Consider the following 15,323-nt stretch of genomic DNA (forward strand, 5'->3'; position numbering starts at 1 on the left):
TCTAGTACTTGCTGATAACCACTGTTAAGATTTAGTTACCAAGTCTTTCTAAATATTTACATACATAATTTTAGACATGTGAGATCATATGTACCTGTGCTATGTGACCTGCCTTTTTTACTCAATGGTGTACTCTGATATCTTCCCCCATTGTGAAGTGAAAATTTGTATCCACCCTTCAGTGTCTTCAGCTGTGTGGATATGCTGTTTTTCTTCAATTGTTCCCCTGCGATAGGCGTTTAGGTTGTTCCTAAATTTTGCTACCATGGACAATATGTATAGGTTGAACATTTTAACAATTTTCATTTCTAAAAGTGGAATGTCTGGGTCAAACAGTAATGTATTTTTTTGTTGTTGTTTTCATCCACATTGCCATGCTTCTTTAAACTTTTTTTTTAAGAATACCTTGGTATCATGAACTTTCACAATGACTACTACATCTTTGCAACTTGATTTTTCTTTCGCTGCTACAGATGGTTGCATTTTCTCACACAGTATTAAAATCTGAATTTTCCGAAGAATACAGTTGTGTTTTTTTTAAGACAGTTGGTTCACCAGCTGTAACATGGTAATGTTTTATCTATTTGTACTTTTTTAAAGCTAGTGACAGTGTCATAAGGAAAAGAGAATGAGTTTTACCATTAACTATGCAATGAGAAATTTCTCACTTTTCTAAGATTGCTCAAATTTGCTTTCTGAGAGGAAAAGGCTGCTGGGATTTCTTTTTCTTCTAGAGCCATGAAATTTAGGATATATATAACATGTACTGTGTTTCATCTGAACATACCAGAATGTTCAGCCCTGACAGCAGCAACTTCCCAGCTGAGGAGGATCAAAGATATTATTTCTACTAGTTCAGCCATTCAGGAAAGAGAGCAGAGAATCTACTAAACAGGACTCCTTTTTCCTCATTCCCTTCTCATCAGGCCCAGTCCTCCCTAACCTCCTAGTCTAGCCTACTTGACTTAGGAATCTATTTTATCTTCACTTACCTCTCCAATGCCACAGTTCGCTTTACCTTGTGTCAGTTATTTAGGTCTCCCCAAGGGCAAAATCAATGGATATTTTATCTTTGCGACTTCCATTGCTTTTAGTAGATGCTCAGTAAATAGTTATTAAATAGCTCAAATGTTGATAATTTAATATTATTTGTTCCAGAACCATTTGTTTTTGTTTTTTGCTGATTTTTTTGTTTTTAATATACTCTGGGGAGAATAAATCGTTGGCTTGTTAGAACAGAATTTCCTAGAATTTTTTAAAATTAGCTTGGCAGTTCCTTTGCCAGTTTTTATATTGTTACCAAGCTAATTATATTATTATTGTTACTTTAATAGCAGCTGTTCTAGTTTGAAAGCTCTGGAATACAAACAGAATGGCTTTGAAAAAAAAGAATTTATTAAGTTGCAAGTTTACATGTTCTAAGACTGTGAAAATGTCCAAATTAAGGCACCAGCAAGAGGCTACCTCCACTCAGAAAGGCTGATTAAGTTCAGGGTTTCTCTCAGCTGGAAGGGCACATGGGGAAGTCTGCTAGTTTTCTCACCTGGCTTCTTGCTTTATGAGGCTCTCCTGGAGGCGTTCTCTTTCTTCGCCTCCAAAGGTCTCTGACTGCATGGGCTCTTGTGGCTCTTTCCAGAACAGCCTCTTAAAGGGTTCCTCTTAAAGGGCTCCAGTAAGCAATCCCATCTTGAACCGGTAGAGACACAACTCCAGGGAACCCATCTAATCAAAAGTTAATACCCACAATTGGGTGGGTCACTTCTCCATGGGAACAATCAAAAAGCTCCCATCCAGCAAAATTGGGCTTTTTGGGGGTTCACAACAGATTCAACTGGCACAGCACTTCAGCCATTAAAAACTTGTCTTTTGATTTCCTTATATTGACTTTGTTTTTCCCTTCTGTGTTTTTAAATCCCATTCGCTCTTATTTTCTTTTAATTATTATGGCAAATATACTAGAACAATCCAGTTTTTAGCCAGACCGGAATATGTAGCACACGTTGGTTTTTTTGTAAACGTAAGATTATTATTGATTACCTGCAGTGTGCTAACTACTTTAAATTCATTTGTTTTTAAGTTCAGAACAGTTCTTCAAGTAGGTTATTTGTGATCAGAATTGTGAGAATAAGTAACAGAACTTAATGGTATGTGAATGTGGTGGAAAGGGAAAGTTTAGAGTCATGTATGTCTCCAGAAGGAACATTGGAGGTTAAAACATGGGAATGTATAACAGTGAATCTTGTGGTGGGCAACGTCTGTGATTAACTGTACAAATATAAAAAGAAATTCTTTCAACTAGGACAAATGTATGATGCTATTACGAGGAGTTAATAATACAGGGGTCCTCACCTGCCATGCAGGAGACCGGGGTTCAAGTCCCGGCCCATGCACTTCCCAAACAAACAAACAAGCAAAACAGACAAACAAAAATTCAGCAAATGGTGCTGCAAATAAGGGGATACTCACATGGAGAAAGAATGAAGTGACCCCTGCCATACAGCATGCAGAACAAAATAATAGAAGGGTGTGGGGGAAAAACGTACCTATTGCAGACCACAGTTAACAGTAGTATTTCAATTCTCTTTCATCAACAGTAACAAATGTACTACACCAATACTGTGCGTCAATAATGGGAGGGATAAGGGGTATGGGAGGATTTGGCTTTCTGTTTTTTTTTAAATTTCTTTTCTGGAGGAATGAAAATGTTCTAAAATTGATCATGGGGTTGTATGCCCAACTATGTAATAATACTATGAGTCAGTGATTGTATATTTTGGATGGTTTGTATGGTATGTGAATATATCTCAGTAAAATTGCTTTAAAAAATAAAAAGAAAAAGATAAAAGCGGTCTATAATGAAAAAAAAATAGCATTCTCTCAATGACATCTCTCCTCAAAGAGATAAAATAACCCCCAGGCCTTGCAAAATTTGATTCTAAATTGGATTTCTGTGTTAATACTACGAGGAAAGATTGTGTCAAGAAGAGAGATTTCACGACCATGGATACATGAGCAAAGGAGAAGTACTTCTAGCCCATTGGAATACTTCTCAGGAGAGGAGTTCTAGCCAGTTCCCTCATCTAGTTAGATAAACAAAGTAACTGTGCAGGGCCCACTGCCCTCCTAGAGCAATGGCTCCCTCTAAGACCTGTCTCAAGTCCAAAGCCAGGGTTCTTTCTGCTAGACAACCTGCCATGGCCATTAAGTCATCATGAACCTTAAAGCTAATATTTTCCACTAGAACCCAATTAGTCTGCTGATTTATTCATTCTTAGACCTAAAACAGAATGATAGGCAAGAAAATAGTTATGTGAACCTCAGAAAGCTATGCTTCCTAAGTCAGGGCTCTTGTTCACTTTCAATCTGGTCTCTTCATCTCTTGGCTAAAAGTCTCTGTTAACATGCATCTTAAAATTAAGAATGCTAACTGCTCTTAGGTGCAGCATTTTTAGCCAGTTAATTCAAGTGTTTAGAGTGGAGTGGTGGTCCATAATGGCCTTTTACTAGTCAAATGGTAGCATGTATGTTTTGTCACAATAAATATTAATATTGCAGTTAGGTAATATAATAGTTTCTGGAGAGTTACTTGAGGACAAAGCTAATCTTTTATAAAATGTTTCTATAGATTCTCAAAATCTGTAACAGAATAGCTAGTGATCTTGCAGCTTTAAGACAAGAAAATATTTATTATGTTTTAATCTTCACAATTCTTGCCTCACATGGAATATTGAATGTTTAAGAACATCAAATTTATAGTAGAGGCAATACTATATTTTAACTGAATAAATATCTGGCTTTATTGAAATATAACTAATTGATATGTCTGTCTTCAAAGCAGCACACTTTATTTTTGTTTCAGGGAGGGAGAAATAGAGAGCAAGAAAAAAGTTTTGGGATTTTTTGGTTATTTTAAGAGAAGTTACTAGTTTATATCACAATATTTGTCCTGAGTTTGAAAGTTATCTCACATATATATTTCAGCTCCACTGAAGTGATCAAAATATATGTTGAATGAGATTAATGTTGTATATACTTAGAATATAACAGCCTAATTTTTATTTTCAATAGAAAAAAGACAACTACTCTACATTACTTTTTATGGAATATGGTATCTTTGTTTCCCTTTATTAGAAAATTTGAATTTACTAACATTGCCTTTGAAACATCTTTAATAATCATTTGTTGATACTTCTGCTTAATTAGTGTCGTATTCCTCCTTGAGTATATTATGAACCCTTTACTCTTTTAATCTCTGGGTTAAGCAGAAAGAATTTTGAGTTCTAGGAGTCTGTCTCTCAGTTACTCTTTTGAAACCTTGTTTTTAAAAGCTCTTTCCTTTCTTGGCATGCATGACATTTTATCTTTTCTTTTCCTTTCTTTTTGTCGTTTGCAAAGACTCTTGGGAGGATTTGACAGATTTGGTGGAGCAAATGCGTGATGATACAGAAGGTGCGTGCCACACCAACATCTTTCAGCTTTTTTTTCTTTTTTTACAAAATTTTCTAATCGCCTTTTATTGTTTTCCATAAGAGGGTGTGTCAGCTTTAGGTTTTATTTCCCATAGCAGTAACTGGAGTAGTAACCACATTTGCCAGATTTTTTATAAAGGTATTTCATATAGGATTAGGATTTTCAGAATCTTGCATTTATATTCCTTGTGGTTTTAAGTAGCGTTAATGTGTATCTACCCTGCTCCTTTGGGATGTTTGTTAAATAACGTGATGAAAAGGGACATTATATCAAGGTTATATCAAGTTTTCCATAGCTATTTTTTTGTTCGTTGGGAAGATTTAGATCTTTTGACCACCTATGTGAAAAATAAATAAATAAATATATTTCTGTGAATTTCACAGCAGTGAAAAACAAACGATCCCAGGAATCTTATGTTTTTGGTTTGGAATGTTGCTCTCATTTGTAGATTTCCATAACATTGAAAGTTTTCAACTTTGGCTTGTAATAGCATTCCTTTCTGGTAGAATTCTCCAGAAAAGTAGCCTATATGGTCTGAAATCTGAAGGTGCCCCAAATCGATATTTATTTCTCATGTAATTGATATGTAACTTCTGGGAATCCAAGATGATTTATACATTTTACAGTAGAAATGGAAAATTTGAGGTTTGGCTCCATTTTATTGTATCATTTTATGTTCTCCCAGTTTGTTTCCTCCTGCTTTCACACTTTCTCCCCTTTTTGTTTTCTAGCACTGTCACACATTCCCCACTAGGACATCCATGTCCACCACTCTGCCTGGACAGGCTTCTTCACTGTCCTCTACATTAGCAGCCCTCTTCCTCCTCTCCTGCTTTGTTCCTGTGGCATCACACCCAGAACACTTACTCTCCCATACTCCTTCCACCTGAACCATCTGCCCATCCCTTCAGTCTAGATGGGAGTCCCACAGAGCACTGTCTGACAGCTTTGGGCTACATTCTTTTCTCCATTCACTCAAGACCTGCAGAACTTGGAGCTTAAGGCTTCTTACTTGTTCTTAACTCTTGTATGTTTATAATCCTAATTGAATTGTAAACTCCTTGAGAGTAGAGATTGTCTTAAAATTCTTAGTATCCTTAACAGACCCAGGACAGTACACACTAGACAAAACCAAGATAGCTTTCTCTCTCTGGTGATACCCAACAATATCTTCTCTTCAGAATTTTCCTTTCAATGAATAAATTATGATTTTTGGTTTCATCTCATTTCTTACATGCAAATTCTCTTTTTATCCCATCTTTGATTCTGCATTTAATGTAATTGACTACATATAAGTCAGTGAAAAAATGCAAATGAGTAATTTCTAGTTGTTTTACAGTCCATAAGGTAAAGAAGAAGAGGGGAGGGAATTGTGGGAAGATGGTAGAATAGGAAGTTCTAGGAATCAGTTCCTCCATCAGAACATCTTTTGAACTAGCAGTAACTGTGTGAATCAACTATTTTGAAACTCAGGAGTCTAGTAGAACACTGTGCAACATCCAGGGAAGAAAGAGGCTGATATATTGTAGTAAATACCAGTGAATTTCACTCTCCTAGCAGCAGCTGCTGTTGCTTATCCCCTAGCCTCACAGCAGGGAGTAATGAGGTACTCAGCCCCAGCCAGCCCTGGTGCAGCGAGCTGGTACCAGAGTGGATGTAAGGATCTAGTTCCCCAAGATCCAGAGGTGTGCAGCCAATCATTGACACAGCTTTTGATCAGTTGTGAGATGTGGCTTTGAGGGAGGCCATTGTTCTAACCTGCTTCAGGCAAAATCAGCAAAAGAGTACTATAGATAGTATCCTTACTCGAAACTGTAGAAAACAGTTAAAAGGCTGCATTTACTGGGCAAGGGCCAAATGAAGAAAATGTCACTTCAAAATGCTATGGGAGAAGCTCCTGGCCCCATTGCTTACCCCGCCATAATTCCCTTGCCAGGGCAGTGTGGAGCCAGCCAGCTCTTCCTTTGTGGGCTCCTAATCTCCTTCTGGCTGGAAAGACTGATGTAGGAAACTCCTCTTCAGTTTGCCCCTCTTCCAAAAGCAGCTTGGGAAACAAAAGTGATGTAAGAAATAATTAAGTTGCTGCCTTGCATCAATGGCTTACCTGTTTTAAGTACTCTAGGGGACCACCCAAGAGAGAGAAGGTCTTTTTCCTAGAGAGCAAAAGGGGCATTCAAATGCCTGTAAAAAAGGGGAACTCTTAAGGCCACTAATAAGCACAAGCACAAGACACACACTCAGAAAAGACAGGTAGAATACAGTGCTTTGCATTTGCCTTGGGCTGACCAACTTGATAAGAGGACTAAACTCTGGCACCAGTCAATGTAAAGTCAATATGTCTCAACTGTGAAAGGTGCTTTTTACATTGATTTGCTTAGTTTTCAGGAAAATCACTGACATATCGATAGGTGGATCCAAGTGCAAGAAACAGACATCTCAGGATAAATCCCTGAGTTAACAGTTTTAAATATTAAAATATGCGGTGTGCCACACAAGGATACAAGCAAACAGAGCCATCCAAAGAAGAGGATAAAAATCTAGAAAACATCAACAAAGAAGACCAGACTGTGAACATACTGGATAAAAATTTTTTTTAATGATCTTCAGTATATTCAAGGAGATAAAGGGAAATACAGGGAAAGAGTTAAGAATATCAGGAAAACAAGGAATGAACAATACGAGAATCTCAGTAAAGAGAAGTATTGAAAAGGAATCAAACAGAGCTACTGGAGTTGAAGACCACACAATAACTGAAATAAAAAATTCCCAGGAGGGTTTCAACAGCAGATTGAAGCTGCCAGAGGAAAAGTATCCATGAATTCTAAGATGAAACAATTGAAATGAGTCAGGAGCACAAAGAAAAAAATAATTTTTAAAAGCAAAGAAAAAGATAAAACAACAACCTGTAGGACACCATCAAGTATACCAAGCTATACATTATAGGATTCCCAGAGGAAGAAGAAAAATAGGAAGGAGCAGACAAATATTTGAATAATTTAAAACTTCACAAACTTAGCAAAAGAAGTGAATATGTATCCAAGAAGCCCAGAAAACAGCAAACCAAATAAACTTTTGAAGGGAAATATACTCAGACACATAGCAATCAAACTGTCAAATGCAAAGGTGAAAGAGAGAGTTTTGAAACCTGTAAGAGAAAAGCAGCAAATTCTGTGCAAGTGAGCCCCCAGTTAAATTGTGCTGATTTCTCATCTGTAACCATGGAGAGAAGAAGGCAGTGGGTTGAAATACAAGTGCTGAGAGAAAACAATTGTTAACAAGAATTTTATGTCCAACAAGAACTTCATTCAGAAGTGAGGAAGAGATTAAGATATTTCCATATAGACAAAAGCTAAGGGAGCTCATTACCCCTAGAACTACCCTACAAGCAATGCTAAAGGGAGTTCTTCACAGTGGAAAGAAAGTATACTAGATAGTAGATCAAAGCAGCATACAAATAAAAATCTCTGATAGGTACCAGATGATTAATTATAAATGCCATTCCTATTGTTTTGTTTTGTTTTCTTTTTTTGGCTTGTTACTTCACTTCTTACTTCCTACAGGTGCTAAAAGGCAAATGCATAAAAAGTAATGATAAATCTAGTTTTAGACAAGCACTGTACAAAGAAAAACTTATAAAACTACAACGAAGAAAGGGGACAGGGGTGTGGAAACATTGTATATGTGTACTATTGAGATCAAATTTGTATTAAATAAAAAATGATTGTCCTATAATTAGGATGTTAAGTTTTAAGTGATTGGTAACTACAAAGAAAATGTATTAAAGCTATATCCAGAAATGAGAAAAGGGACTCCATTTGGTACCATACCAAAAAGCAAATAGATACAAAAGTAGGTATTAACAGAATTGAGGGTCATAAAAGGTATAAGACTCATAAACACTGAAAAGCAAAATGGCAGAAGAAAGTCCTTCATTATCAGTAATTACTTGAAATGTTAATAGATTAAACTTTCCATTCAAAAGGTAGAGACTGGCAGAGTGGATAAAAAAGCATGACACAACTATATGCTGTTTACAAGAGACTCATCTTAAATTCTTAAATTCACTTAGATTGAAAATGAAATAATGGGAAAAAAATACGCCATGCTAGTAATAACCAAAAGAGAGCTGTAATAGCTATGTGAATGATAGCTAAAGTAGACTTTAGATCAAAAACTGTTATGAGGGAGAGAGAAGAGTATTATATACTGATAAAGTGGTCAATTTAGCAAAAAGACATAACAATTATAAATATTTATTCAACAAACAGAGCCTCAAAGTATGTGAAACAAATATTGATAGATTTGAAAGGAGAAATAAATGGCTCTACACTGATAGGAGACTTTAATATGCCACTTTCAATAATGGATAGAACATCTAGACAGAAGATCAATAAGGAAATAGAACACTTGAATGATATTCTATACAACTAGACCTAAAAGACATATATAGAACACTTTACTCAACAGCAGCAGAATACACATTTTTCTCAGGTGCACATGGATTATTCTCCAGGATAGAACATAAGCTTGGTCACAAAACCAGTCTCAATAAGTTCAGAAATACTGAAATCATACACTGTATCCAGTTACAATGGAATGAAACTAGAAATCAATAACAGGAAGAAATAGAAAACCCACAAATATAATGAAAACTTTTAATCTGCTCTTAAAAAAAACCAATGAACCAAGAAGAAATCACGAGGAGAGAGAGAATGCAAATAACTAAAATCAGAAATAAGAGGAGGAACACTACCACCAACCCCACAGAAATAAAAAGAACTATAAGAAGATACTGTGAATAACTGTACACCAACAAATTAGATAACCTGGATGAAATAGACAAATTCCTAGAAACACAAACTACCTACACTGACACAAGAAGAAACAGAAGATCTCAGCAAGCCAATAACAATTAAAGAGGTTGAATCAATCAAAAAACTTCCCAACAAAGAAAAGCCCAGATTACTTCACAAATTAATTTTACCAAACATTCCAAGAAGAATAAGCACAATCATGTTCAATCTCTTCCCAGAAATTGAAGAAAACACCCTAACTTAATCTATGAGCCCTGCATCAGTCAGTCCAATGCCAGATGAATATACCACAAGAAAAGAAAATTACAGTCCAATATCTCTCATAAGCATAGATACAAAACTTCTCAACAAAACACCAACAAAAGAATCCAACAGCACATTTAAAGAACGGTACACCATTATAATTGGGATTTATCCAGTTATGCAGTGATGGTTTAACATAAGAAAATCAATTTAATGTAATATACCACATTAACAGAAAAAGAAAAAAACTCTATGATCATATGAGTTGATGCAGACAAGGTATTTGACAAAATCCAGCACCCATTTTGATAAATACACTTAGATAACTAAGAATAGAAGGAAACGTCTTCAATATGATAAAGGGCATATGTGAAAAACCCACAGCTAACACCATGCTTAACGGTGAAAGACTGAATGCTTTACCTGAGAGATCAGGAATAAGACAAGAATGCCCATTGTTACCACTGTTATTCAACAATGTACTGGTAGTTCTAGCCAGAGCAATTAGGCAAGAAAAAGAAATGAAATGCATCCAAATTGGAAAGGAAGAAGTAAAACTTTCCCTATTTCCAGGTGATAATCCTATATACAGAAAATTCTGAAAAATCCACAACAGAGCTGCTAGAGCTAATAAAGCGAATTCAGCAAAGTGACAGGGTCCAAGATCACCTCCTTCCCCCCCCAAAAAGTCGTAAGTTTTCTGTACAGTACTATCTGAAGAAGAAAACAAGGAAAAAAAAGTCCATTTACAATATCTAGGAATAAATTTAATAAGGATGTAAAAGACTTTACTCAGAAAACTAAAAGACATACCTAAAAGATGTCAAAGAAGACCTAAGTAAATTGAAGGACAGTCTGTGTTCAGGATTAGAATATTAAGTATTATTAAAAAGTGAATTCTATCCAAAGCTATTTACAGATTTAACATAATCCTAATAAAAATTCAGAAAGCCTTACTTGCAGAATTGGAAAAGCAACTCATCAAATTTATATGGAAAAGTAAGGGGCTCCAAATAGCGTGAGCCATCTTGAAAAAGAAGAATGAAGCTTGAGGACTCATACTTCCTAACCTTAAAACTTATTATAAAGCCACAGTAATCAGAACAGTGTGGTAGAGGGGGGTGTTGTCATCAACATTGTGATGTAAACAGCTACTGAGAATCTCTCTTTAGAGATTCAGCTTTTAAAAAAGGGTCAAATCTGAGTTGCTCAGGTCTCTGGAGGAAGATATAGACTGGAGAAAAGTCAGAAAATATGGGCAGAACTGGGTTCAGCTTCAGCCTGCGTCTGAAAACCCTTCCCCCACTACTGAAGGAAACACAGCAGGTGGCCTGATCCTTGCCTGGGGGTTGGCTGAAAACTAGGATGGCTGGGGGAGTACTCTGTTACAGGTAAAGTCAGGGACATACCCCCAAATTGAGCCATATTTTGAACACCAAAGTGAGGGCACAGGAGCCCCACAGTTTCAACCCTGCCTGGTGAGTAGCAGCCTGGATGATGAGATAAACAGCTGCTGAAGATGATTAAGTTACCAAATACCACCATTTCCAGGGCAGATCCGAAAGTGCAAGGAAATTGAAGGACTTTGCAGAGACTTTGCAGAACAGTTCCCAGGCCCATAGGAGTTGGTCTAGAACTCCTGGAAGGGAACCCACCCCTGTTTTGGCCAAGGAATACAGATGACCCAGCTGCTAAAGCAGTCCTCTAAAACAAACTCAGGTCCTGTGGGCTGATGAAAAATAGAACACCAATGGAAGCAGCAGACTTTTTTACCCACAAACAGACAAGATGTGTGGTGCCCAGTGCATAACCCATCCCATCACTGTGGGCACCTGATTTGTGGGGGGACTGGGATTAGAGCCAGTCTGACAGCTGGCTGGCTAGAAAGATGAACAGATAGAGAATGAAGCCAAGCAGCAAGAAAACTCTAGGCAAAAGAGATAAAATGACCATCAGAATAAACTAAGTAAGAAAATCAGATGCTTCAATACCAGCAAAAATAAATCATGACTCATATCAGGAGGCGTGAAGATAAGGCCCAGCCAAATATACAGAGATAGAGGAGTTGAAATAACTAATTAAAGACATTCAGGCATATTTTCTAAATCAACAAGGTGAAGGAAAATGTGAAAAAGAGATGAAGAGTATAAAGAAGACACTGGGCGACCATAAAGAAGAACTTGAAAGCTTGAAGAAACATGCAAAGCTTATGGGAATGAAAGGTACAGTGGAAGAGATAAAAAAAACACAATGGAAACATAAACAGCAGATCTGAAGAGGCAGGGCAGGACATCTGAAATCCTACACACAAGAACAGATAGGGAAAAGAATGGAAAACTTTGAGCAGGGTCTCAGGGAACTGAATGACAATGTGAAGTACATGAATATACATGTTATGGATGTCTCCGAAGGAGAATAGAAGGAGAAGGGGCAGAATGAATAATGGAGGAACTAATCACTGAAAATTTCCCAACCGTTATGAAAGACATAAAATTATAGGTATAAGAAGTACAGTGTACCCCAAACAGAGTAGATCCAAATAGACATATGCCAAGACACTTATTAGATTTTCAAATGTCAAAGACAGAATTCAAAAAGCAGCAAGAGAAAGTAACCCATCACATACAAGGGAAGCTTGATAAGATTGACTTCAGATCTCTTAGTAGAAACCATGGAAGTGAGAAGTCAGTGTTATGATATATTTAAGATACTGAAAGACAAAAGCTGCCAATAAAAAATTCTGTATCTGGCAAAATTGTCCTTCAAAAATGAAGGAGACTTTAAAATATTTATAGATAAACAGACACCGAGAGAGACACTGAACAAGAGACCTACTGTACAATAAATATTAAAGGGAGTGCTACAGGCAGATAGGAAAAGACAGGAGAGAGAGGTTTGCAGAAAAGTGTAGAAATGAAGATGAGTGGTAAATGTAACTAATAGGGTAAAAAGAGAGAAAATAAAATATGACATAAAATCTATGGACAACAGTAAAGTTCTGTCTTTATGGTAATAACATTAAATGTTGATGGATTAAACTCCCCAGTCAAAAGACATAGATTGGCAGAATGGATTTTAAAAAAAAAAAAACAGGATCCATCTATATGCTGTCTACAAGAGACTCACTTAAGACCTAAGGACAAAAACAGGTTGAAATTGAAAGGTTAGAAAAAAATATTTCACGCAAACAACAACCAGAAAAAAGCAGGGTATAGCTATACTAATGCCAGACAATAGACTTCAAATGTAAAATAATTAAAAGAGTCAAAGAAGGACACAGTACTAATAAAAGGGACAATCCATCAAGAAGACATAGCAATCATAAATATCTGTGCACCTAGCCAGAGTGCCAAAAATACATGAGGCAAACACTGAAGGGGAAAGTCAACACCTCTACAATAACGGTTGGAGGCTTCAATACACCACTGTCATCAATGGATAGAACATCTAGACAGAGGATCAATAAGGAAACATATTTTGAATAATATGATAAATGAGCTAGACAGACCTTTACAGAACATTGCACCCAATGACAGCAGGATACACATTTTTCTCAAGTGCTCATGGATCATTCTCAAGGATAGACCAATTTAAAAATCAATAAATTTTATCGAGTACTTTCTTTAATCATAATGAAGTGAAGCTGGTAATAACAAGCAGTAGGTGAGAAAATTTGCAAATATATGGAGGCTAAAAAACATACTTTTTTTTTTATTAACAGTTTTATTGTTAAATATAACATATATACAAAGAAAAGAAAGAAAAAGCAATGATTTTCAAAGTACACTTCGACAATAGTTATGGAAGAGATTTCGCAGTTTGTTATGGGTTACCATTCCACTCTTTCAGGTTTTTCCTTCTAGCTGCTCCAAAACACTGGAGGCTAGAAGAAATATGTTTTCTTTTTTTGTGAAAAATAACCTATATACAAAAAAGCAATAAATTTCAAAGCATATAGCAACAATTAGACAACACACTCTTAAACAACCAGTGAGTCAAAGAAGAAATTATGAGAGAAATCAGTAAATACTCAAGGCAAATGAAAATGAGAACACAACATATCAAAACTTATAGGATGCAGCAAAGGCAATGCTAAGAGGGAAATTAATTGCCCTAAATGCCTATATTTAAAAAGAAGAAAGAGCAAAAATTGAGAAAATAACTATTCATGTGGAAGAACTAGAGAAAGAACAACAAACTAACCCCAAAACAAATGAAAGAAATAACAAAGGTAAGAGCAGAAACAAATGAAATTGAGAAGATGAAAACAATTGATTCAATAAAACAAGAAGCTGATTCTTTGAGAAAAGGAATAAAATTGATGGGACCTTAGCTAGGCTGACAAAAAAAAAAGATACAATGCAAATAAATAAAATCAGAGATGAGAGGGTGGACATAACTACTGACCCCTCAGAATTAAAGGGGATTCTGAAAGGCTAGTATGAACAAGTATATGCTAACAAACTAGACAACTTAGATAAAATGGACAACTTCCTAGAAAAGCATGATCAATGAACATTACTCAAGAAATAGAAGACCTCAACAAACCAATCAGAAATAGATTGAGTTAGTCATCAAAAATTCCCCAAAAATAAAAGTCCAGGACCAGGTGGCTTCCACACGTGAATTCTACCAAACATTCAAGAAAGAATTAGTACCAATCCTGCTCAAACTCTTCGGAAAAATTGAAGAGGAGGGAAAGCTACCAACTCACTCAATATAGTCAGCATCACCCTAATACAGAAGAAGCCTGATAAAGATACTACAAGAAAGGAAAATTACAGGCCAATCTCGCTAACAAGTAATAGGTTCAGAACTCCTCAACAAAATACTTGCAGATTGAATTTAACAATACATTAAAAGAATTATACACCATTGGAGTGATTGGAGGGAAATACCTGAGCCGTAGAGCTGTGTTCCAATAGCCTTGTTTCTTGAAGATGATTGTATAATGATATAGCTTTTACAATGTGACTGTGTGATTGTGGAAACCTTTTGTCTCATGATCCTTTTAACCAGGGTATGGTCAGATGAGTAAAAAATAAACAAATAATACAGGGAATAAAGGTTAAAATAAATTGGGTAGATGAAAATACCAGTGGTCAGTGAGAGGGAGGAGTGAGGGGTATGGTATGTACCCCTTTTTTACTTTTTCTGGAGTGATGCAAATGTTCAAAAAATTGATCATGGCAATGAATACACAACTTTGTAATGATATTGTTAGCCATTGATTGTATACCATGTATGGAATGTTTTTATATTAAGAATGTTTGCATGTTTGTATGTTTTTTATTAATAAAAAATATTAAAAAAAAAGAATTATACACCATTACCAAGTGGGTTTTATTCCAGGTGTACAAGGCTGGCTAAACACAAGAAAATCAATGAGTGTAATACATAACAAATAAAACAGAACAACTACTTGTTCATCTCGATTGATGCAGAAAAGGAATTTGTCAAAACTCAGCATCCTTTTGTAATGAAAACACTTCAAAAGATCAGAATAGAATGAAACTTCTTCAACATGATAAAGAGAACATATGAAAAAGCCACAACTAACTTCTTACTCCATGGGAAAAGACTGAAAACTTTCCCTTTAAGATCAGGAACAAGTCAACATCACCATTGTTATTCAACATTGGGCTGGAAGTTCTAGCTAGAGCAATTAGGCAAGAAAAAGAAATAAAATATATCCAGATTGGAAAGAAAGAAGTAAAACTGTCACTATTTGAAGATGACATGATCTCATATGTAGAAAAATCCAGGAAAATTACAGTAAAACTTCTAGAACTAATA

At 35.9% G+C, this 15,323-nt stretch overlaps 1 protein-coding gene across 10 annotated transcripts in view; it reads left to right on the forward strand.

Annotated features, from left to right (window-relative positions):
- RUFY3 (RUN and FYVE domain containing 3) overlaps positions 1-15,323 on the forward strand; it is a 140,198-nt gene that overhangs the window by 46,768 nt on the left and 78,107 nt on the right. For 3 of the 10 annotated variants that reach the window (XM_077137053.1, XM_077137045.1, XM_077137047.1), the window contains exon 2: positions 4,396-4,449. The exons of the other annotated variants lie outside the window; for them this stretch is intronic. In XM_077137053.1, coding sequence (XP_076993168.1) covers positions 4,396-4,449 — 54 coding nt within the window. The remainder of the gene's footprint in view (positions 1-4,395; positions 4,450-15,323) is intronic. 10 annotated transcript variants of the gene reach the window in all.

This window comes from Tamandua tetradactyla, chromosome 19 (genome assembly GCF_023851605.1).
Source record: "Tamandua tetradactyla isolate mTamTet1 chromosome 19, mTamTet1.pri, whole genome shotgun sequence".
Lineage (NCBI taxonomy): Eukaryota > Metazoa > Chordata > Mammalia > Pilosa > Myrmecophagidae > Tamandua > Tamandua tetradactyla.